The sequence below is a fragment of the Copadichromis virginalis genome, linkage group LG4, assembly GCF_057382275.1.
Source record: "Copadichromis virginalis isolate Kocher_CV1m ecotype Utaka linkage group LG4, C_Virginalis_male_GT1.1, whole genome shotgun sequence".
NCBI classification, from domain to species: domain Eukaryota; kingdom Metazoa; phylum Chordata; class Actinopteri; order Cichliformes; family Cichlidae; genus Copadichromis; species Copadichromis virginalis.
The window spans coordinates 29,277,143-29,299,874 of NC_140621.1; the positions used below are offsets into that span (position 1 = coordinate 29,277,143).

Here is a 22,732-nt window from a genome sequence, read left to right on the forward strand (position 1 = left end):
CAAAATATACAACCTATAACCATAACAGGATCACAAAACAAAAGGCAGCTCTCCCCTACAAGCAGTCTGAACATGGAAACACAAAATGCACATACACGTCAAAAGGTAAGCCTGACAAATATGTCAACCACTACATTACAAAATTACAACCCTTACATAAACAATATATTGTTTGAATTTACTGTGTTTTCATATATTAGGAAAACGGGTTAGATACTTTATCCCACTTGTAATTTAATTGTTCACAGCCACATGCAGGTGCAGGTTTATATCTTAACTTCTGGCTTATTTCAAAATTGGTAAACTTTACAATTGGCCTAACATTATATGCAGTTTTAGCTGTTACAAAATGTTGAATGTTTATTATTTGCTTCTATTGTATTATATTTACCTGAATGTAGGATTAGTGAAGCTGTGATGTCACACAGGCGGTAGGATTAATAGTGATCCCTGTATCAACACAGCTAGGCGTGAGTAAAATTTGCTCTACAAACTAGGAGAATAAAAAGCTGTGAAGTAACACCCTGCTGTCTTGCAGAAAATGATTGATGAAAATGAGTTAAAAATGATTCAGTGTTTGCCACAGTAATTACATGCTAATCAAAAGTAACAAGAAATGATTGCATTTGAATTTCAGTACTTGTGTTACATGTTGCTTTCAGAAATAGTGGAATTATGGTACTGTACAAAACTCTTGAGCCACCCCTCATTTCTTTAGATTTTGCTTCCAAGGATCCAGGTTAATTTTTTAAAGCAGTCTTGAGCAATAGTTCTACAAGCCTTCTAAAAGTGTTTCAAAAACTTTCTCAGTTTCTTCTTCAGTCCAATCCTTGTACCTGACCATTTCCATTTCTTTTATGAATCATTAAGCATAGAAATGTACCTAACTCACTCAGGGGATTCAAGATTAGGTTTATTTTGTCACACACAATTATGCAAGTGCAATGAGAAAACCAAATCCCTACACAAAGGGATATTAAAGTCTGACTGTGCATAAATAAGAGGAAAACACAAATAGAGACTGGAAAACAATAAATGTTTTGGTTTGGGTTTTTTTTTATAACTAGTAGGGCAACTATAGTCGAGTGTAGATGAATAGATGTGTAGAGGGTAGGTAGGTAGTGGTCGAGGTGGGCTAAAGTCACCGTCTCATTTAGCAGCCTAATGGCCAGAGGGTAAAAGCTCATTCTCATTCTTAGCCAGCACATGGTACTGTATCACTAATGGAAGCATATGAAATAGTCTTTTGCTGGGGTGGCGAGAATCTCTGGTTCTTTGTGAAATTTCACATTTATTATTTGCTTAGGTTGTATGGATTACCATCCTAAGGGCAAAATGGTGCTATCGGGTGCAGCTCCCCATCCGGGTGGTCATGCCCGCATTCAAACTGATCTCCATGCTGCAAGTGTTTCTGAGCAGTCAGGAGTCTGTAATTGTCTGAGGTAATAGAGGGATTGATGGGCTATCTTTACCAGGGTGTTAATGTGCTAGGACCATGACAGGGCCTGAGAAATGTAAACACCGAGTTTCTGAAGTTATCCACCCTTTCTACATGGGCACATTTTATGCTTAGAGGGTGAAAGCTTTTCTGCTGTTTTCTAGTGTTGTCCACTACTGGCTCCTTGGTCTTACAGACATTCAGCTGAAGGTTATTCCCTTTATACCAGCTCACTAGGTGGTTGAGCTCATACTGGTAGACAGACTCATCATTATTTGAGATCAAGCCTACTATCGCTGTGTTGTCAGTGTGTTTGACTATGATGTTGGAACCTGAGGTGATCACACAGTCACAGTTGTACGGGTAGTAATTGAGCACCCACCTACATGAACATTGTTTTAACTTGATCAAGCAAGTGTTTAATTAGTGTCCCTTGCTTTTGAAGGATAGGTAAGTATTGTAGTTTAACACATAAGGGTCACTGCAGTGTCTAGCCTTGTTTCTACTATCAGATATATGAGTGTGTTATCAAAAAAGTTTCTTTATTATTCTGTTTCCTTGCACCATTAGTGTATTGAATTGTTTGAATGGACCTTTTATTCTGGGAAGAAAACGTAGCTCAGTTTCTGATAATATGACACCCCCTGTTGGTTATTTGTTAGATTTGTGATAAATTGTGTGCAGCAACATGAGTGACATTTCTTTTAGCTCTGGAAATCTGCCTATAATCTATACTAAGACCAAGTCCTTTGCACTACCTCCAAGAACTTTGTTCTCCAGTGATCCTTTTCTATTGTGTGCCTTTCTCTTGTTTTGTATACATTTCTCTTGGTTGTATATATGTCTCCTATTTTTTTATTTATTTATTCCTGCTGTCTTACTATTTATATTTTCCACAGTTGGCATGGAGCACCCATAATTTAACATATATAATTACAATAAAGGGCTGTTGTATTCTGTTCTTTTCAATTCTATTCTATTCTAAATGGATGTAAGAAAGTGTTCACACTTAAGGCACAAAGTAGTAGGCTGATTCTGAGATGAGATAGGTAAAGGCTAAACTGGCTAGCAAGGTAACTTCAGTACAAATCTCAACAACAAAGATGAAGATGTCTTTGACATATAGTGAAAAATGCCATGTTTTCCCATTGCCTTGATAATATTAGTCTTTTAGAACCAGTTTAGTTGAAAATCAAACTTCATAAAGGGTGATGCTAAGGTAAGACTTTTATGTGAAGGCTGTCTGGTGCTTTTTTTAAGAGATGCAAACAAATGAAACCTTCCTTCTTTTCAGTGAGCCACAAAGGCCCATCCTAAAGCATAATGTGCTTTATTCCTCTTTTTGAATCTAACTGGAATTATGATTTACAAAAAGAACATCATGTAATTACGTTATCATCATTTTTGCAACCAAAGGTGTTGTCTCCTGCTTAGATAACAGGTTTAAGGCACTTCTATAATGGCGGCACTTTTCAGACTCGGATGTAACATCCTTTTCATTATAGCAGTCTATAAGTAGTTCTATTCAGAGCAGTTGAAAGTCAGACTGAACAGATGAGTGGGCATGATGCAGCTGAGCTTAAGAAGTATTCTGCTGTATATAACTACTCAGCAGTTTAAAACTTCAGCTTTTGGCTCACGCCTCAACTTTGGGCATGTGTAACTTTTGAACATTTGAACATTATATATATATAAAAGAAAAAAAACATTTTAAACGAATATTCATATATGGGCCCATTAACACAATGCTATATAAAAGAATGACATACTACTGGTTTATTGGAAATTTTGATTTACATAAGAGTTGTTTAATGTAGATTATCTCAGGGCAAAAGCTGTCATACCTCACAGAACGCTCACAGTATGTGAGGACACAGGGCTGTGTCTCTGATACGCTGGTCTGCAGTACAGGGGCCCCACAGGGAACAGTGCTGGCACCGTTCCTCTTCACCCTCTACACTGCAGACTTCTCCATCAACTCCCCACGCTGCCACCAACAGAAGTTCTCTGACAACTCTGCCATAGTCGGCCTCATCACAGGTGAGGACGACTCAGAGTACAGACAGTGGACTCTGGACTTTGTGGACTGGTGCCAGTAGAACCACCTGCTGATCAACACTGGGAGAACCAAGGAGTTGGTGGTGGACTTCCGGAGATGCAGACCCACCACATTGACACCGGTGAACATCCAGGGAGTGGACATTGAGATAGTGGACTCGTATAGGTACCTGGGTGTTCACCTGAATAATAAACTGGACTGGAGCCACAACACTGATGCTCTGTACAGGAAGGGTCAGAGCAGACTCTACCTGCTGAGGCGACTGAGGTCATTTGGAGTCCAGGGAGCGCTTCTAAAGACCTTCTATGACTCTGTGGTGGCATCCGTTATTTTTTACAGTGTGGTATGTTGGAGCAACAGTTTATTGACAGCTGAGAGGAAGAGGCTGGATAAACTCATTAGGAAGGCCAGCTCTGTTCTGGGATGCACCCTGGACTCAGTGCAGGTGGTGGGAGACAGAAGGACTCTGGCCAAAATAACATCTCTGATGGACAGAGTCTCCCACCCCATGCATGTAAATGTTGCTGAACTGCAGAGCTCCTTCAGTGGCAGACTGCTGCATCCTCGATGCATGAAGGAGCATTTCCGCAGGTCCTTCCTCCCTGCAGCTGTCAGGCTGTACAATCAGAACTGCTCCCAACAAACATAGATGTCTACATCAGTGCTGCAACAACTTCTACTGTTATAACTGCACATTACTTTTTCTCAGCTTATATATACACTAACTTATTGTAAGTTACATGTCTACTTTTTAATGCACAGGTACAATACACAATCTGCACTTTTCTAATTATTCTAAATATTCTTAACTATTTAAACATCTTTCAGTATCCTGCTCTGTTTGCACACTATCTGTACGCTAATTTTAACAACTGTACTGTACTCTGCTCTGGTAACTATTGTCCATTATGTAAAAATGTAAAAATTTTCTACACGATCAGACAAGAGTATTTTTAAAGACGGGTTTTAGTAAGTTTTTCTAAATTAACCTCCCGAAAATCTTCCTAACATATGTTTCCCTCTAGTGTATGAACACCTGTAAGTGCTACCAGAAAAATAACAAAGTGAAACGTGAAAAAATAGTGTAAAGAATTAAAACTAGCCTCTTTTCTTTTTTTTAAATACACCGTAAATCTCCCGATAGTTTTACTATCCGAGCTTGAAATATGTATCATTATTGTTATTTTATTTTATTTGTTAAATACAGCTGTTAGGGCTTTTCACATTAGTTGTAATATTTCCTCTCGCCTTTGAATGCATCATAATTAAACGTCCGCCCCTTCTTCTGCACGTCAGTTCCAACATGGCGGCGCCCCACGCTGTGGACGGGGTGGAGGGAGGCAGCGGCGAAACCGGATTGACGCTGTCGGATTCATCTACCTGTGATGTGAAGAGACCTCAGTTCGGGACACGTTTCCTTACAGACCCACGACAGGTCTTCCAGCATAACGCATGGTCGGTATCTTTTAAAAGAACTCCCCCCAATGGAGCAGACATATGTTCCTGTGCATCTCTGTCAAGGCTGCTCACTCGGACACTGTTATGACTTGCCATAGATTGTGTGTAATTCTGCGAGCCGTTATTTTTTTAACATTGACATTAATTTAATGTTAACATAACATTATGTTAACACTTAAAATAACATTAACTGAATATGGATTTCTCCTACAATGTAATCACGGGACATGGGTTGAACTGGTTGCTGAATAACATTCATAAAATTATTGCCAAGTATTTCTCTGCACCTGATTGGTCAGCCTTTCATATCTAAATACGGAGTTATTTAAAACATCTTTAACATGTAGCAAAGATTTGTGTAAAAATGTTCAGGCTACATGTCAAAGTACTTTGCAGATTTTATTACACCTGCTTACAACCCATCACCAATCTGAGTGAAAGTGTCATATCTTTAAGTATTTCAGGACTGAGAGTGTTTTTGTGTGCCACGTTGCTTTGGGATAATTGGGGTTTCTCACCATCAGGGACAATGTGGAGTGGACCGATGAACAAGAAGCAACCGCTAAGAAGAAAGTCTTAGAAAACAGTCAGCCGCTACCTCCAGAGAAACAAGGTTGCATCATTGCAGTTATACACATAAACCGCACAGTGTGACTGACAGTAAAGACCAGTAAGAGATGTATAGCTTATTAATCAGGAGGACAGCCATCCCCAATGTTGCATCCACTTTCCTTTCATTTTTTGTTTCTTGTGAAAGCGACCAGATCTCTGTTGCTGCTGTTAGCACAAAAAGATTGTTGCTGACATTAATTTGTAACCACTTTTTTCACCTTCAGCTTAACTTTACAGGTTATGAGATATTATAGTTTGTTTTTGTTTTTGTTTTTTTATTTTGCTTTTAAATAGACTTACAAGAATTTCAGGCAAACTTTTATTCACCTTGTCATTATGTGTAGAATTTTGAGGCAAAAATTAAAGGCTGTAACATAACAAAATGTGAAACAGATGAAATGTTATGAATACTTAGTGGATACACTGTATATATAGTCTTATTAAGTACTTTAAAGTGTTTTGTGGTGATTTGTAAGCAAGGCAACATAATGCTCCATTACTTAAACACTTGCTTTACTTTGCTTTGCTTTACCTTTGCAGAGGAATACGACAGCCGGGCCAATGAGTACTGGAACGGCTTTTACACAATCCACGAGAATCGTTTCTTCAAAGACCGTCACTGGCTCTTCACAGAGTTCCCAGAGTTGGCCCCACAGTGCAGCCTGAACCATGAATCGCACCCTGGTGCCTCTGGTGCAGTAGAAAGTCAGCAGAACAGTCAGGATGGAGAGCAAAGCGGGGAACATGCAGCTTTGTCTCACACTGATGGTGACTTTCCTGGCTCGTCTGCCACCTATCGCATACTGGAGGTGAGACAGCATAACGAAAGCAAGTTAGCTAAACTTAGCTAAATTTTCAGTTAAAGGTTTTAAGAGGATTTGTTGTCATGAAACAGTTTTACTGTTTTATTTATATAAAACTCTGTACAGGTTGGATGTGGTGTGGGAAATACAGTTTTTCCAATACTAAAGACCAACAAGTAAGTGCTGGCAAAACATTTCAATCTATGTTTAAAAAGCACACATCTTATTTATTCTCTTGTAGTATAATGTGCACCATAAAACAATAATTTGCCCTTTGCAGTGATCCAGGACTCTTTGTTTACTGCTGTGACTTCTCCAGCACTGCTGTGGAATTAGTCAAGGTGAGATAATGATGATGGGATCATGAAAGGATGATCATTTCTCAGGTTGTAATCTAGCTAATAAATTAAAACTGTCCTCTTGTCATCAGAGTAATCCAGAGTACGACCCAGGGCGTTGTTATGCCTTTGTTCACGACTTGAGCGATGTAGAAGCCAATTACCCCATCCCTGATGGAACCCTTGATGTTATAGTGCTAATCTTTGTTCTATCAGCTCTGCATCCCAAGAAGTATGAACTTCTTTTTTTTTTCCCTCTTCCCTTTTGTCTTTCCTTTGGTTTCACTCGGTGGAAGTAATTAAATTGTCACTGCTTCTTATACTTTCACCCTAACTTCAGGATGCAAGCATCCATCAGTAGACTAGCACGCCTCCTGAAGCCCGGTGGAGTGATGCTGCTCAGGGACTATGGACGCTACGATATGGCACAGCTCCGCTTCAAGAAAGGTTAGTTCTGCAAGACACTGGGTTCAAAATTTTCCACAGTTTGGTCTTTAAAATTTTTTTTTACCTGCTGTAACATGCTTTTTTTTTTTTTTTTTTTTAGGTAATTCCAAATCTGTAAAACCCATGATAGTGAATTAGAAAAGCGGTTACGAAAATGAGTGAGAGATGGTCTTAAATATGTTTAAAATGCATTAAGAACTGCTTAAAATGCAAAAAGTAACAGTAAATCCAGCTGTGCAAGAAGTTCGAATTTGAGGTTTGAAAGGGCGATATATTAATGGATGTAATATTATTATGTAATATTACCATGTTCTGGCTTATTATTTACATGACAATGATATGTTATTTTCTACAAGTTGCTGGAAAATAATGTGCTTGTGGTTTGGTTTTTTTTTTAGGAAGGTGTCTCGCCGAAAACTTTTATGTCCGAGGCGATGGAACGCAAGTATATTTTTTTACTCAAGGTACAAAAAAGGTCTTAATAAAGATTTATTGGGGTTTATTTTTGTAGAGTTGCTTTCTGATGGTGTATCCAAAAAATATTTCTGTGCTCATTTTAGATGAGCTCCATGAGCTGTTCACTCAGGCTAAGCTGGAGAAAGTGCAGAACCTTGTGGACAGAAGGCTACAGGTGAACAGAGGGAAGCAACTCACCATGTACAGGGTGTGGATTCAGTGCAAGTACCGCCAGGCTCCAGTTTAGCCACCTGGGTGTGAAAGTGGGGAGAACCCACCTGACTTGACTGTCAACTACAGCCAGAATTTAGGAAGTGAAGAGAAGGTGGTGCTTGCTTTTTCCAGTGGGTGTATGGAGTGGACATGAAAAGCTTTGTGATGAAGGGAATGCAACAGAGTATTTACATACTGTAAAGGTTTTACACTATCCCAGCTGCTAAACTGCAGATGGACACTTTTTTTATGCGTAAGTTTCCTGATGGTGCAGCAGTCCTAGCTGCAATAGTCATGTCTTGTCACTTTCTTATGGAAGCCTGTTTCAGCCACTGGAAAGAAAAAAAAAATTACCAGGCAGAGCTAAGTCTAAATTTCAAGTTATCTCGAAGTTTTAAGTTGGGTTGCTGAAAATTTCAATTTACTAACTAGATCTCTTAAAATATCACCTTTAATAAGTCAAAAATTTCGAAGTACTAAATCAAAACTTTGACTTGAGAAAGACAAAAACATTTTTTTCAGTGATTGTTCAGTTCAATTATTTAAGAAAGTGCTGGTTACCTGTATGTTTCTCTTCTGACATATTGTTCCTGATGTTTTGAAATAAACTGAATGATTTTTAAGATTTTCCCTTTTGTACATGCAAAATAAAAATAAATTTTAAAAAATGAAGTTTATTTTTAATTTAGTATTTAAAATACCTTGAAAATTTCAAGGTTGTGCTTTTTTCCGATGCTACTTTGCTTTCCATCTCACGTTTAGTGGTTGACTGGCTGGTTAGGAAAAAAGACAACAAATCAGTTAGCAATTGGTTATATTAAGTCCGTAAAGCATGTGGGTGTGAACATGATGGGAACTTTCTGATAAGTGATCCTTTTAGTAACTGTGGGTGGGCGCTGGTAAATTGTATTGTGTACAGAGGCATTTGCCATTGGTCCAGACAAGAGATTTGGAGCAGGCGTGGACTGGATGAAGGTGAAAATACTTGACCAATCTCACGAGAAAATATGAGATTTTACTGATTATTGTTTACATTGCAAAAAACATGAGAACCGAACCGAATCGATCCGGATTCAGCTGAAACGCCTGCAACAGCACAACTTCCGAAATAGATTGGTTTCTTCCCTGAAGCGAGGAAGGCGACTGGAGACGAACTTTGTTTTGGTCGAGCTGACACCCAGGACCCTAAATTCATCACATCACCGGGGGAGATAAAGATAGGGGGGTAACTAACGCTAGCTTAAAGACATCATTTATACCTGGTGAAAAACGCAGGACCTCGAGGGTCGCCATTGTGTGGAACGAGATAACCCGACCGATGCACGGTATGGTCCTCGGAGAGAGGGATGTGATGGGGATCCCCGCCTAACTGGTATAGAAAGGCGGGTTTGGGATACCCGGAGTTGTCGAGGCCTCCGAGGGAATCCTCCGTCGTCAACCCTGAGCTACGCAGCGCGCTCCCGTGTCTTGATCGTTGCAATAAGCACGCGAGGGACGCGGCTGTGGATGCGGCCTAGCCTGGGAGGGTCTGCCGAGAACAGGGGGAAACAACAGAGACAGTTTCGGGGTTAACAGGCCCTTCAGAGGACCGTGAAAATATTAAATTACAGTAAGTATTTCGGTTGGTTATCGAACAAAATGACATATCTGGGCATGCCTCTCGCTAAATGGAGACTTCGTGGCACGAGCACCTGGCAAAACAGAACAGAGAAGATGCTTCTTTTTTGAGTTAGCCCGTTGGATACCTAACGCTAGCCATGTAATATGTTCGCAAAACCCCTTACTGTTTCGGGGTTCAATTTACTATTTATTTGCTTAAGCAGCCATTTGATCGAGCAGGAATAATCAACGTTTGTCTGTTCTGGGAGCATTAATTGTTTGTCAAAATCCAATCTTTATGTTACTAGCTAACGTTAACTGTTAGCTGCTGTATTGCAATGCTACGCTAAGTGATGTCCAACATCGGTAGACTTGTAGCTCATTTAGCTCATTTTTCAGTCTTGGCTGATTACTTCGCGGGTTATTCACAGGGGATCTTTTAGATCAATATGTTGTCATTATAACGTTGAGCCAGCCAAACCTGTAATGAGTAGAATTAAGGGCTGTTTGACATGGATTGACATGGACACCACAGGTTGCACTTTTTATTTCAATCCATGCAATTCATAGATAACTGACTTGGAACACAGTATTGGGCGTGTAACGTTAACCTTTACACAAGCTAGCAAGCTGGACCCTTATTGTCTATTGTGGCCATTGCTGTGAGTGTACTTGGCAGCCCCTCCATTAGTGACCTTTCATAACTCCAGCGCCATGTAACTTAGGCCTATAATGCCAGGGCGTTATCACATGATGCTATAATTTCCAAGCAATCACTACACACATCTGGCCCACGTCTTTAATGCCTATTAAGTGTCTGTTATTAGCTATATGTTGGGCTAGATTTTGCAATATATTATTGAGTAACAAAGTTTTATGGCCGGTACTTGCTGAACACATGATGTATAACATTGTTGTCAAGCTTATTGATGACTCAGAACAGGAATTTTCCACATCCATATAGTTAAAAACAGCCATGAGTCATCACAAAAGATGGCTTTTGAAACAGTGAACCCTCACTCCCACTTGAATATTCCACACTCTTCAACACCTTCCTTAATCTGTGCTCTTGTCTCTGCAGCCATGATGGAAGAACTGCATAGCTTGGACCCCCGACGGCAGGAGCTGCTGGAGGCTCGCTTCACAGGGGTCGGTGTGGCAAAGGTTTGTGTTACAGCAGATGTCACAAAGGTGAAGCATCGGAAGTCTAGTCAGAGAGCTTATTAGAATTACAGATTTTCTTAATTAAACATTTTTGTGAATCTCTTCCCTTTCTTTGTCTAACTCAGCCTCAGTATCATTCTGCTGTTTGGCCTGGACAAGCTTGGCCCCACTCCTTTTCTTTGTCTGTCTCTGGAGAAGGTTGAGCTGTGTCTGTGTTTTTTGGCTGGTGTGATATGGCATCTCTCCCTGGCTCATGATGTAGCGGCTGTATATGCAAGTGGTGATGCCTGCCAAAAAGGCCACAGACGGGACAGGGGTGGTAGAGGGAGGAGGAGTGAAAGCAGAAGAGGAATGCAGAAATGGTTCTTGACCAGGTGTAAGTGAAGGCAGCATTTAGCCTCACACCCCTTTCTTGCTACATAGATGGAGCTGTCTTTGTGGAAGGTGATCTTGGAACAGTTAGGGAGTGAGAGTCAGTGCCAGGAGTGGGCCCTGTGCCAGCCATAGGCAGAGCAGAGCCCAGAGCATGGCATGGCTGCTGCCGCAGAGAAGATGGCGGCTCTTGCTAAGGCATCATGCCACAACCACCCTGTATGACAAGACAAGCAATGTGTGTGTGCGTGGGGGTTTAGAAAGTGAGGGACAAGTAATTCTACAAATCGCTCTGAAGAAATATGGGTTGGTGGTCTAAAAGCCTTCAATCTTACATAGAAGTTTTGAGTTTTTTCTTTGACCTTGGAAAGCCTCGTGGCACTGCTACTGTATTTGTTATCACTGACTTGGCATGAAAATTGTTGTCCTTTGCAGACAAAGATGTAGAGCACCTTTTGATAATGGAGCATAGGGGGGTTAGAATCTGTTGAAAAGTGCCCCCTTTTTTTGTAAAACAACCAAGATATGAATTTGGAGGGGGTTAAAAAGAAACCATCATTCGTAAATGATGCGAGGCATCTTTTCAATGTCTTTCTCTGGAGAGGGGCACTAGTTAAGACTATAGTGAACAGGAGAAAAATAGATGACATTATCTAAAGGTGACGGAGAGACAGAGGAATACATCCCCAGCAGCATGCCTAATGTTCAGCCATTTTAGGAGGGTTCAGTGAGAGAGCTCTAGTGTGCTCTGAATGACTAAGTATCTCTCCCTGATTGGACAGTGCCTCCTGAATTTTGATGTGAATCACTTGATTGACAGGCATCACCTAGGGAACCAGCATTAGAACCGATGCAGGTCTACATTCTGTGGGAAGTTAATGGTGATGGTATTTAGCCAAGCCTCCGCATCCTTTCCCTCAGTTTGTCACTCATTTTACTCTCTTTTCAAACTCGTTCTCTCTCGCTCTTGCTCTCTCTCTTTCTCTCACACACGGGCATGCATTTTGAGGATGAAATTTTATTTCTACATGTCTCTTGCACCTTTTAAGCATATGTGTGGTTATTTGCTCTCTGTAAATTCTCTCATGTATTTTTACCTGATTTTTAATAGGGCTCAGGTCAGAATCAAAATGAGTCATCCAATCAGAGTCTATGCAGTGTGGGCTCTCTCAGTGACAAAGAGCTAGAGGTTAGTCTCAACCCTTACAGCATTATTTTTTGTTGTTGTTTATGTTTTTGTTTTTTTAATGCCAACCCCATCTCTGGGTGTTACATTGTAATGCATTTGGCTGATGCATGCGACTTTCCTCACAGACTCCTGAGAAAAAGGCAAATGACCAGAGAGTGAGGAAACGCAAAGCAGACCACTTTGACAGCCAAGGTAGGATTGTCTCTGAGTTCTTTTTATCATGTATCCCACATTTCCTCAGCTTTTTCTGAACTCCTCGATTCTCTGTTCCAGCCAAAGCAGGAGCAAGAGGACATAAAATTAGTGATTATTTTGAGGTGAGTGGCAGAAAATGTTCTCCCTTTTTTTGTGCTGGGAACAGCTAAGCTCACATCCCCTGGAATGCTTCAGTGTGGGGGATATAATATTTCACATATCTTCTAACACCTTCTTATAGCCACCTTGGTCTTTTCCATTGAACTGCTTTTTTCTTTTTCTTCTTCCATTCGTTCTTCCTTTACCTGTCTATCAGTTTGCGGGAGGTAGCGGTCCTGGTACCAGCCCTGCCAGGGGAATTCCACCAGTGGTCCGCTCTTCCCCACAGCACTCTCTGTCCAACCCCCCTGTCATGGTGAGCATGTTTGCTCTATGGTCTTTCTTGTGCTTTTCTTTACTCTTATTTATTTATTTATTTTTCAAATCTCAGCTCTTTCCATTGTCTCTTTCACTTGTCTTATTAAGAAGATGTGAAGAATCAAATGTGGTCTATAAATGCCCCTGTACAGAAACTGTGTTTAGTGCAGTACAATGCAGTTAGCAGTTAAAACCAAGGAAAAAAAAGTATTGAATGAGAAATGGCTTATTTAGTACCGTTTGTCAAACATAAAGGCAGCTATTAATGTTATAATCAAAAAGAGTTTAGATAAACCTGTTGCACATTTGCTACTTTTGTAAACCAGAGGCCGTGCATCTCTCCAAGTAAAATGAATTGTTTAATACACCTGAGCTTCTATTTGTCATCCAAAACTTTAGACTTGCCTATTTTATCTCATATGCTTCTCGTTTACTCTCAGATTGCGGTTTCCATAAATGTTCTTGTTCCAGATTGCTATCATGTTTTATCACAACTATTGTGATGAAGGCGACTGATGAGTGTTTCTATCTTCCAGGTGCAGCAAGGAAGCCCGTCATCCGTCAGCTCCAACACAGAACACTCCTCTTGTTCACTGAAGCCTCCTTCTCTTCACGTGCTCCACAAAGCCACACAGGTACTGGACACGCTCTTCCAGCTGGTTGTTTGTCTGGTTTAACTCTTATTTGAGTTGTAAGTTGGTAAATAGTCAGCATATGTACCAACAAGTCACAAGCAGTCATTATAAGATGGAAGATATTGTTAGATGAAACTACTTGTTGCACTGCATTTCACTGTGATGTAGACTGAGCCAGCATTAACCGACACTTTTGTGCTCAATGTACCCTTTAGTCTGACCTTACTATAGAGAAACTAACAGCAATGGAGAACAACAAGAACTCTGACCTGGAGAAGAAGGAGGGCCGCATAGACGATTTGTTGCGGGTACTAATCTCATTACACTTCACCCCTGCTACTCTGCTTGCAATTTTCATTAGTTTTGAGAATATCATGTTTTCTGTCTTGGTTTTTTTTCACTCAAGGCATGTTAGAGTTGATATTTCTGCTTTTATAAACAAGTATTCTTTTTGTTCATTCTTCATATATGAACGTTTTTGTGCTTTATTATATGTTCTCTTCCAGGCCAACTGTGATCTGAGGAGGCAAATTGATGAACAACAGAGAATGCTAGAGCGATACAAGGAACGTTTAAATAAGTGTGTGACCATGTCCAAGAAGCTTCTGATTGAAAAGGTATGTTTATGCATTGATGTAATTTTAAACTATTAGTTTCCAAAGTGAATAAGTCATTAAATTAATGAGCTACTTGAACAAATCCTGAAATACGGCACTTCACAATAAATATTCCAGCTTTAATGCCTGCCTTTCTTCCCTCCCCTTATTTCAGTCTAAACAAGAGAAGATGGCATGTCGGGATAAAAGTATGCAGGATAGGCTTCGACTGGGTCATTTCACCACAGTGAGACACGGTGCATCTTTTACTGAGCAGTGGACAGATGGATATGCTTTCCAAAATCTTATCAAGTGAGGCTCTTCGTGTTTAATGCATTAAGTATTTGTGCTAGTTTAAATGTCAAAATCCAACTGTAAAAATTATTTTCTTTGTTTTTCCAGCATTTGTAGCAAGCAGAATCATAGTTTGAATGCTTTGTTGTGTCAAACACATTTGCTTTCCTAACAGGAGCACCTTATACTCTCTGTAGGCTCCCATTGTTAATCTTTTTGTATTATATATTTATTTTAGTTTATTTTATTATTCATATTATTCTCTGTGTGGGGATTATGCTGGAGCGGCTAGGGGATGAAGGACAGGTTGGTGAACGATGGGAGAAGAAAGCAGAGGAATAGAAAAAGAAAATGGACAGAAAGAAAGAGAACTCAAATGATACACAGCACATGAAAGACAAAACAATGGGAGGTGCACGGTCCATTTTTCCTGCTAATGTATTGTCTATTTCCAGACAACAGGAAAGAATCAACTCCCAGCGAGAGGAGATTGAAAGGCAGAGGAAGCTGCTAGCCAAACGCAAGCCACCCTCCATGGCTCAGACTCCACCACCAAGCCTTGAGCAAAACAAACGCAAAAGCAAGGCCAATGGAGCAGAAAGTGAAGCGTATGATGCTTTTGTTAATTTCTTTTCTCTTTTATACCAGATATCATCCCTCTGTATATTTATTTGGAGCTGCCTTTTTTATTTTTTCTTCTTTTTTTTTTTGGTCTTGCAGGTTATCACAGGCAGAGTACCATGAGCAGGAGGAAATCTTTAAACTAAGATTAGGCCATCTGAAGAAGGTAATCCTCCATGTTTTTGATGCCAGTTGCTCATTATGAACTTTTTCGTTAGTTGTTTTGTTTTGTTGCACAGCTTCTGACATTTATATTTTGTTTTGCAGGAAGAGGCTGAGATCCAAGCAGAGCTAGAGAGATTGGAGCGAGTGCGAAATCTTCACATACGCGAGCTGAAAAGGATCCATAATGAAGATAATTCCCAGTAAGATTTCTTAGTCCCATTTCAGACATGGAGTACAGTCAAGCTCTGAAATTTTCTGGGGATATGTTCCTAGAGTACCTGTGAATTTAATAAAAATAAAAGGCCTATAAGTGCCTATTTTTTATTGTCGTTCAAAGGGCCATAAAAATTTGTGGAGGATATTTGCCATTTCTGCAAAATTGCAGAATGTCTACGAACGCTTATTAGTTAGGTTCTAAGGAAAAATTCACGAATGACTGAGGCCATGAACTCTGAACTGTGATTTTGCAGGGGTACAATGTACACAGCATTGCTGTTAAAGTGACACCTTAGTCATTCTTAGATAAGGTGACTTTAATTTTAATGTGTTCATACATTCCAAATCCATTTGATTAATTCCTGAACTTCACCTGTGATAATATATGCAGTTTTTTCCCTTTGTTCTCTTACTAAAAATGAATAGAGCAAAATTTGTTTATTGTGCATACAGACACAGAGTGAGTGAAGTAAGGAATCCTTGTTTTGGAGAACCAAGCTGTCTAAAAATAAAATGTTTTATGATGACCAAAATTGTAAATCTAATCTGATTATACATTGGGATTGACAGCACGGTAAGATGGACTGTTATAACTTAAAATAAGTAATGATAGTTAGATGGTTTAAAATGCTGTGTTCAAATAATTGATTAGGGTTGTACCCATTTCAGACTTCACTTCCTGAATTTTGTTTTTTTACTTATATTGGTGTCTAATCCTTTGAAAGCCTATTTGTCAGTGTAACTGGCTTCACTCCAAGTTCTATGTTAAAACGGATAACAAGTTTCTGGCTCCAGGTCAGTAATGTTGCTTTGTTACCAAATTGTTTAGTTGGGGTAAAATGCCCTCAGTGTTGGATAGTTCTTTTATTTTCTTCATCTTTCTCCTCCACCAAAATAATCTGGGGTGTCCTTCTGCTCCTAATACTTTTTTTTTTTTTTTTTTTTTTTGTATAAACTCCGTTCTGTGCAGATTCAAAGATCACCCTACGCTAAATGACCGATACCTGCTACTCCATTTACTTGGACGGGGAGGTTTCAGTGAAGTTTACAAGGTGAGTGAGTAATGAGGAAAGAGACTGATCAGTCTTTCTTTCTTTTCTTGCATTTTCATATATATATATTTTTTTGTCCGTGTTTTGCTGCCTTTACAGCATTTTCAAGTAAACGATTACTTGAAACGAAAACGAAATATTAATAAACAGGACTTAAATCTGAAGTTCTGCTTTACCTAATGAAGCAATGGCTGCTACAGATGCTTACTGATTCACTTTTTTCCAGGCCTTTGACCTAACAGAGCAAAGGTACGTTGCGGTCAAAATTCACCAGTTAAACAAGAACTGGAGGGATGAGAAGAAGGAAAATTATCACAAGTGAGTGCTTTGCCATTTTGAGGCAATACTTTGGTATATTTAACACAGCTTTGACTGATCTTCTGTGCCATTGTAAAGTCACTTCATTTTAACTTCATTGCATAAATCCTTTATTTTCAGACATGCTTGCAGAGAATATAGAATCCATAAAGAGCTGGACCACCCACGAATAGTTAAACTTTATGACTACTTTTCACTTGACACTGACTCGTAAGTCATTGCTTTTAAAACAAATACTTGAAACTTGCACCACATTCTGCCAAGGTGCTTAAACACTTCTTCTTTGTTTTGAAACAGGTTCTGCACAGTCCTGGAATACTGTGAGGGTAATGACTTGGACTTCTACCTGAAGCAGCACAAGTTAATGTCAGAGAAAGAGGGCCGCTCCATCATCATGCAGATCGTTAATGCCCTCAAGTACCTCAATGAGATCAGACCGCCCATTATCCACTACGACCTTAAACCCGGTAAGTCTTCATTTTTGCTTTTGCATTGTTAGAGCTTGGCACATTTCTTCTTTATGTTCAATAAATAGTAATACCATCAGTAAAATTAACTACTTGCCTTCCTGCTGCAGCAGTTTTTAAACTGCCTAATAGAGTGCACCGCACTGGTTATTAACAAGGAGCAAACCCTCATTCATTCATAACCAAGTAACTTTCTTTTTCTTTTTTTTTTAATACCTTAATCAGAAAAAAAAAAACATCTAAGATTAGCAATGTGTTTTACAAGAGTGTTGTGGGTTGACTTAGGTGTCATTAACCTGGCATGTTTTTTGATGTTGGAAGAAACTGGAGGTTCTAGAGAGAGCCTGTGCAAGCACAAGGAGAAACATGAAAACTCCAGAGAAAGACCCTGCCTGGGTTTGAACTTTTTGTGGAATAGAAGTGCTAAACATAGATCCACTGTGCTAGCTACCATCTTATTTTATATTGGATATTTTCTTTCGTGCCTGTGAATCTTTTCCCCTCTCTTTTCAGGTAACATTCTGTTAGTGAACGGCACTGCTTGCGGGGAGATCAAGATCACAGACTTTGGCCTGTCAAAGATCATGGATGATGACAGCTACAACTCGGTGGATGGGATGGAGCTGACTTCACAGGGAGCAGGGACGTACTGGTAATATTTGCGCTGAAAGATAACGGTGTTTAGAAAAGTCAGAAACGAATGTACATGAGTGGGAAACAAGTCTTATCGAGCCTGCTGTTAATTGTTAAAGCTTGTATAAAAATTAGCCAATGAATTTCTGCAGATAAGTAGGAGAGAAATTTTCACACAACAGCTATCCGGTCTTTAAATGATGACGTGATGAATACTGCTCTGTATCTTGTTCTATTTAATTTCAACAAGCCCCTAAAAACAGTCAGTGATCACTGTCGGCTTCTCTCGCTTTTTATTACTGCTAATCATTTTAAAGCTACGTTTTTAAACCCTTACGATGTAACTACAGCTCAGCCCATGCAGCAGTATATTGACTAACCTCGTATTGTGGATGGATTATCTCAGTTGTTCTCCTGACTGAAATTTGGCCCATTTACAGCATCCTGCCATCCGAGTGCATTTGCCACTAACCATTGGGAACCCTCACATTAACGTTTATCGAGTGGAAAAAAGTCCTTGTTCGTTAGCGTTCGCCCTCCAGCCTCACTGTTTATATTATGCTAACATAGCTGTGTCGCTAGCGATCACGTAGCACATCATTATATACCAGCTAGTCCAACTTCAGTAACCCTACAAACGTCACTGCTGTTTACTTTCCTGTCTTCATTTATGTTGGAGGTGATAGCAGAGCTGTACGTGTTATTTTTTTCAGAAATCTCTCAGTCAGAACATGGTATATTATATTTAGATGGAAGCTAGCGAGCTAACTTCCTGCTAACTTCTAACTCTGTTAAATTTCATAAATTCTGTTTTCATGGATGCCTGGATGTTAAATTTAACTGTTACACCCGGTAAAGCAGCAACGCTGATCATTTTATTACAGATGAAAGAATTTAGACAGTTTTTCAACTCTTAGTAATGCTGCAGTGATCATTTGACTTGGTGACCTGCAGCGGAGTTTGGGCCCAGACATGGCTAATGACGTCAGACTTAAAGACTGGATTGGTAAAGAGAAACCATAGAGTGTTTCTGGTAGGTGGGACGTTGCTAAAATATGACACAGCTGCACAATGAAAGCTGAGCAGGCTTATAGTCAATGGAGACGGGAATTTTGTCAGATTGTCCAGCACACTGTCTGGATTGTCTGAAGGGAATGAAATTGCAAAGGAGTGAAATTAAGGGGCACTTGCAGTCACTTATGTTGAATAACTGCATTTCTTCTTAATATTGGCAGGGTAGAAATATTCAGTGTTTGTGTCATTGTAGTTGAACGGTCGAGGAATAATACCATAACAATGGAGAAAAATGGAGAGAAAACATAATCAGGATAATGCATGTAAAACAAAAAACTGAAGTGAGGTTGTGGCTAAAAAGCATTTAAAGCAGTCCTCTACTGGTAGTAGTTGTAATGTTTTTGTGGTTTTTGTTAATGGCTGTTTCTGCAGTTCTGGTTTGTGTATAAGTGCATATGTAAAGGTCATCTTGCAATTTAACTCTGATTGCCTGGTTTTTATTTAGAGTGCAATGTTTATTTAAATAATTGCTATGCTATTGAATGCACCTTGAAAGTCCAGACAGTATAATTGGGCTTGCTGAAATTCATGAATATTAACATAGCTCCCGTCTTCTTTTTTAGGTACCTTCCCCCAGAGTGCTTCGTTGTTGGCAAGGAACCACCCAAAATCTCCAATAAAGTTGACGTGTGGTCTGTGGGAGTCATTTTCTACCAGTGTTTGTATGGCCGCAAGGTAGGAAACTCGCGCTGAATAAACATTTTAATAAGACAGCTGAGCTGCAGTTGGGATAATTTTAGATTTTTTTTTTCCACATTTATTTTTAGAGAAAAGAAACTTAGTGTAACTGCACTGTATAACAGCGCATGTGCATTATTTATATTCAGTTTTTGTAGATCAACTTGGTATTGTTGGTTTGGTTTTTTTTGTTTTGTTTGCATCATCCATTTAATATCCCAGAAATATTGGTGTTATTCCCTTCTATGTTTATATTTATGCCTCTTTGTTTATCTATTTGTATCTCTAGTTCTACACTTCATTTTATTTGCTTTGTTGTCTGTTGTATGTGTGCTGCTATGACAACTCAATTTCCCTCTGGGATTAATAAAGTTTAGCTGATTCTTATCACATTTAACACATTCTAAATGGCACGTAGAGACTGACCTGGCTCAGGCAGAAGCAGTGTTTGTGCATGCCTACATTTTATTTCATTAAAGCTAACATACTGTCCAACAACAACACAAAAAATATCAGCACAAACATTTACACTTGTAACTTTCAAATATATCTGTAGGCCATTCTTTTTAAAAGGTAAACTGCACATTTGGTAGTTTCTCATCCTTATTCCTCAAATTAACCCCTTAGAAATATATTGCAAATGCCTCCCAAATTGTTTTCACTCTCCTGTGTCAAAAAAAGCCTTTTGTTTTGTTTTGTTTTAACTGCTTTTTGCTTTTGCAGCCTTTTGGCCACAATCAGTCCCAGCAGGACATTTTACAGGAAAACACCATCCTGAAGGCGACAGAAGTTCAGTTTCCCCCTAAACCTGTAGTCACACCTGAAGCTAAGGTATTGCACTCATGATTTTTGGCTTTGCATTTTCAAATACTTCAACTGTAATGCTTTTTTTTTTTTTTTCTTCTCTCCTTAAAATCTCTGCAGTCAAGTGCACGTACTGTCCTTACACCCTGTTTTTTGTTCACTTTCCAGGCCTTTATAAGGCGCTGTCTAGTCTACCGTAAGGAGGACCGCATTGATGTGCACCAGCTGGCCAGTGACCCCTTCCTTATGCCCCACATCCGCAAGTCAGTGGCCTCGTCGGGCACCTCAGGCATGGCAATGGCTTCCACATCCAGCTCCTCCAACAGCAGCGCCTCAAACTGAGCCCACGCCCCTTAACTGACTAGTGAACTGAATTCATTTAAAAGGGTGGGGTGGGGCGGGAGCGACGCTATACTGTGTCACCCCCCTCCTAACAGCATCCCACCTTGCCATGAAATGCCCAAGGGGAAACTGGTCAGATGGCAGCAAGGGGTGGGTGAGAAGTCATGGATGGTTTGGGGAGACAACATGTCACCCTTCATCCTTCTCATATCCATCTACCCCAGCCCACCTGTCCTGCTTTCTCAAAAGGGTGACATGACATCGTTCTAGGGGTCAAAGCCCTGGATGACTCACATAGCAAGGGGCGAGTTTTTGCAGCGTGTTGGTGAAAAATGGGGTTCAATGTTCCGGAGCTTTCTTTTCTGCTTTAGGGAAAAAAAAGAGAAAATAAAATGAAGTATAGAACTGCTTCAGCTTGGCCAGATGGAAAGGACTGTGGAAGACCTCATACCTATACACACTCACAGATACATCCATGCATGAGCCATTCTGGTCCAAGGTAGTCTGAATTCCGCTAGCTCAAATATTTTTGTTTTCATTTCCCTGAACTTAACTGAGGGAACCAGTCGGGGGGCTGTTATTGTATTGAACCCTAAATATCTGTGGCACTATGTCATTCAACCTGCTGTTCTGGGAACCCTTGCCTCGAATAAATTCCAGACCTGAATAGTTTGTGACGAGGAGGGACAGAGTTGACAGTCTCATGTACCCCCTCCCTCGCATATCCTCGTCAAACTCCTGTGACCAAAGCGTATAACTTCCAGATGGTGGCAGTGTTTCACCTCTGTTTTTATAATGAATGGTTTTAGAGTTGTGCTACTTGATATGGGGTGGAAGCTGTTGAGAGGAGATCCCTTTTAACATTTTTTTTTTTTTTACTTCTCAATTGAAACCAGTTTAATGGGGAAAACTGTTGTTTTTCAAGTTGCCTTTAATTAGAACTGTTAATGTTTTGTTTGCCCCCTTCCCCACTCCCCCACCATAAACACACATATTTATTTAGGTATGTTTGAATTTATTTTTGGACAATAAAATGCAAGGGACTGGTTTACTTTATAGTACTGTTGGGGGAGATTGGGCCTTAGCAGAAAGTTGCATAAAACATTAAATACTATTGGTTAAAATGTGTCTGTTGTTCTTGTTTTCTGTGTGTGTGATGGGGTTACCATTGCATCTTTCTTTCGATCTTCATTTTAAATGCAGGTGTATTCATGAGCATATGTATCTTTTTAATTATTTGTCCCTTCGATGTTCCTTTAGAATCGATTTAATTGACTATGAATGAAATTTGCATTCAGCCCCATTTGGCTGCAGATGGGTTGAGTCACTATTTCCAGTCATTATGCAAATATTCTGTTTATAAAGTTAGGGAAACCTGCAGTCATAAAGTATTTTTTCCCACTGAAAATGCTACGTCCAGATGAACAGAATCAACTTTTTGGGACTTATAATTTATTCTTCAATAATTGAGCAAATGAAAGTTGTGGCAAGGAAACAAAGAATGGACACAAACAGTCTGAAGAAAGTTTACTTAATAGGGAAGCTCAATGCAACAGTTATAAATCTGATTACAATTACAGATTTTTTTGACTTCTGCTTTTCTACAGTTGCATGAAGGTCAGTATTTATACAGCTATTTTTAAAGCCCACACTCAGTGGGTTCTCATTTGTGTGTCTGCGGTGGCAAGCTGAGTAATAGTTGATGTATTTTGTATTTGAAGACAACTGGAGAACTCAGTCGTAACAGACCTAGTTAAATTTTCTAATATCTGATTTATTTATTTTTCCCTGTACACAGAGTTGGCAACTCACTCCTTCTAATTCAGACTTTATCCTATCGTTATTAAAAAGCTTTATAAATTAGTTGTTTTAAGTGGTACTTGGTGTGAAACCCTTGTAATGTAAAATCTTTAATGCTGCATTACAGGTTATTTGGCATGTTCATATCCTTCAACTCAAGGCTCTCTACTATAGCAGGTCTCACGAGTAAGCCATGATAACTTTTCTGACGAGTTCAGCTCTGACAAAGGAGCTTAATAAGCTGATTGGGTTGGGTTTTTTTAACAGGGTTTTCAAA

The 22,732-nt window shown here is 39.6% G+C and overlaps 2 protein-coding genes across 4 annotated transcripts; both read left to right on the top strand.

The window, feature by feature from the left end:
- The first annotated feature begins 43 nt into the window (after positions 1 to 43).
- On the top strand, positions 44 to 8,496 carry mettl2a (methyltransferase 2A, methylcytidine). Its single transcript, XM_085454773.1, has 10 exons — positions 44 to 105; positions 4,794 to 4,952; positions 5,480 to 5,568; positions 6,108 to 6,376; positions 6,497 to 6,546; positions 6,651 to 6,711; positions 6,801 to 6,940; positions 7,049 to 7,155; positions 7,554 to 7,619; positions 7,716 to 8,496. Exons 1-10 carry the CDS (start codon positions 86 to 88, stop codon positions 7,856 to 7,858), a joined length of 1,104 nt encoding a protein of 367 aa, XP_085310899.1. The 5' UTR covers positions 44 to 85; the 3' UTR covers positions 7,859 to 8,496.
- A 247-nt stretch (positions 8,497 to 8,743) lies between these two features.
- On the top strand, positions 8,744 to 21,783 carry tlk2 (tousled-like kinase 2). 3 transcript variants are annotated; one of them, XM_085454771.1, is made up of 21 exons: positions 8,744 to 8,799; positions 10,505 to 10,587; positions 12,071 to 12,148; positions 12,274 to 12,340; positions 12,422 to 12,465; positions 12,660 to 12,758; positions 13,297 to 13,395; positions 13,611 to 13,703; positions 13,902 to 14,012; positions 14,167 to 14,303; positions 14,741 to 14,893; positions 15,006 to 15,072; positions 15,174 to 15,271; positions 16,258 to 16,339; positions 16,566 to 16,657; positions 16,778 to 16,867; positions 16,955 to 17,124; positions 17,638 to 17,776; positions 19,395 to 19,506; positions 20,233 to 20,340; positions 20,482 to 21,783. In XM_085454771.1, the coding sequence occupies exons 2-21, from the start codon at positions 10,507 to 10,509 to the stop codon at positions 20,653 to 20,655; spliced, it is 2,094 nt and encodes a 697-aa protein (XP_085310897.1). In that variant the 5' UTR covers positions 8,744 to 8,799; positions 10,505 to 10,506; the 3' UTR covers positions 20,656 to 21,783. The 3 variants fall into 3 exon arrangements, with proteins under 3 accessions (XP_085310897.1, XP_085310896.1, XP_085310898.1); XM_085454770.1 differs by lacking the exon at positions 8,744 to 8,799 and adding an exon at positions 8,806 to 9,433; XM_085454772.1 differs by lacking the exons at positions 8,744 to 8,799; positions 12,660 to 12,758 and adding an exon at positions 8,806 to 9,433.
- Positions 21,784 to 22,732: the final 949 nt, after the last annotated feature.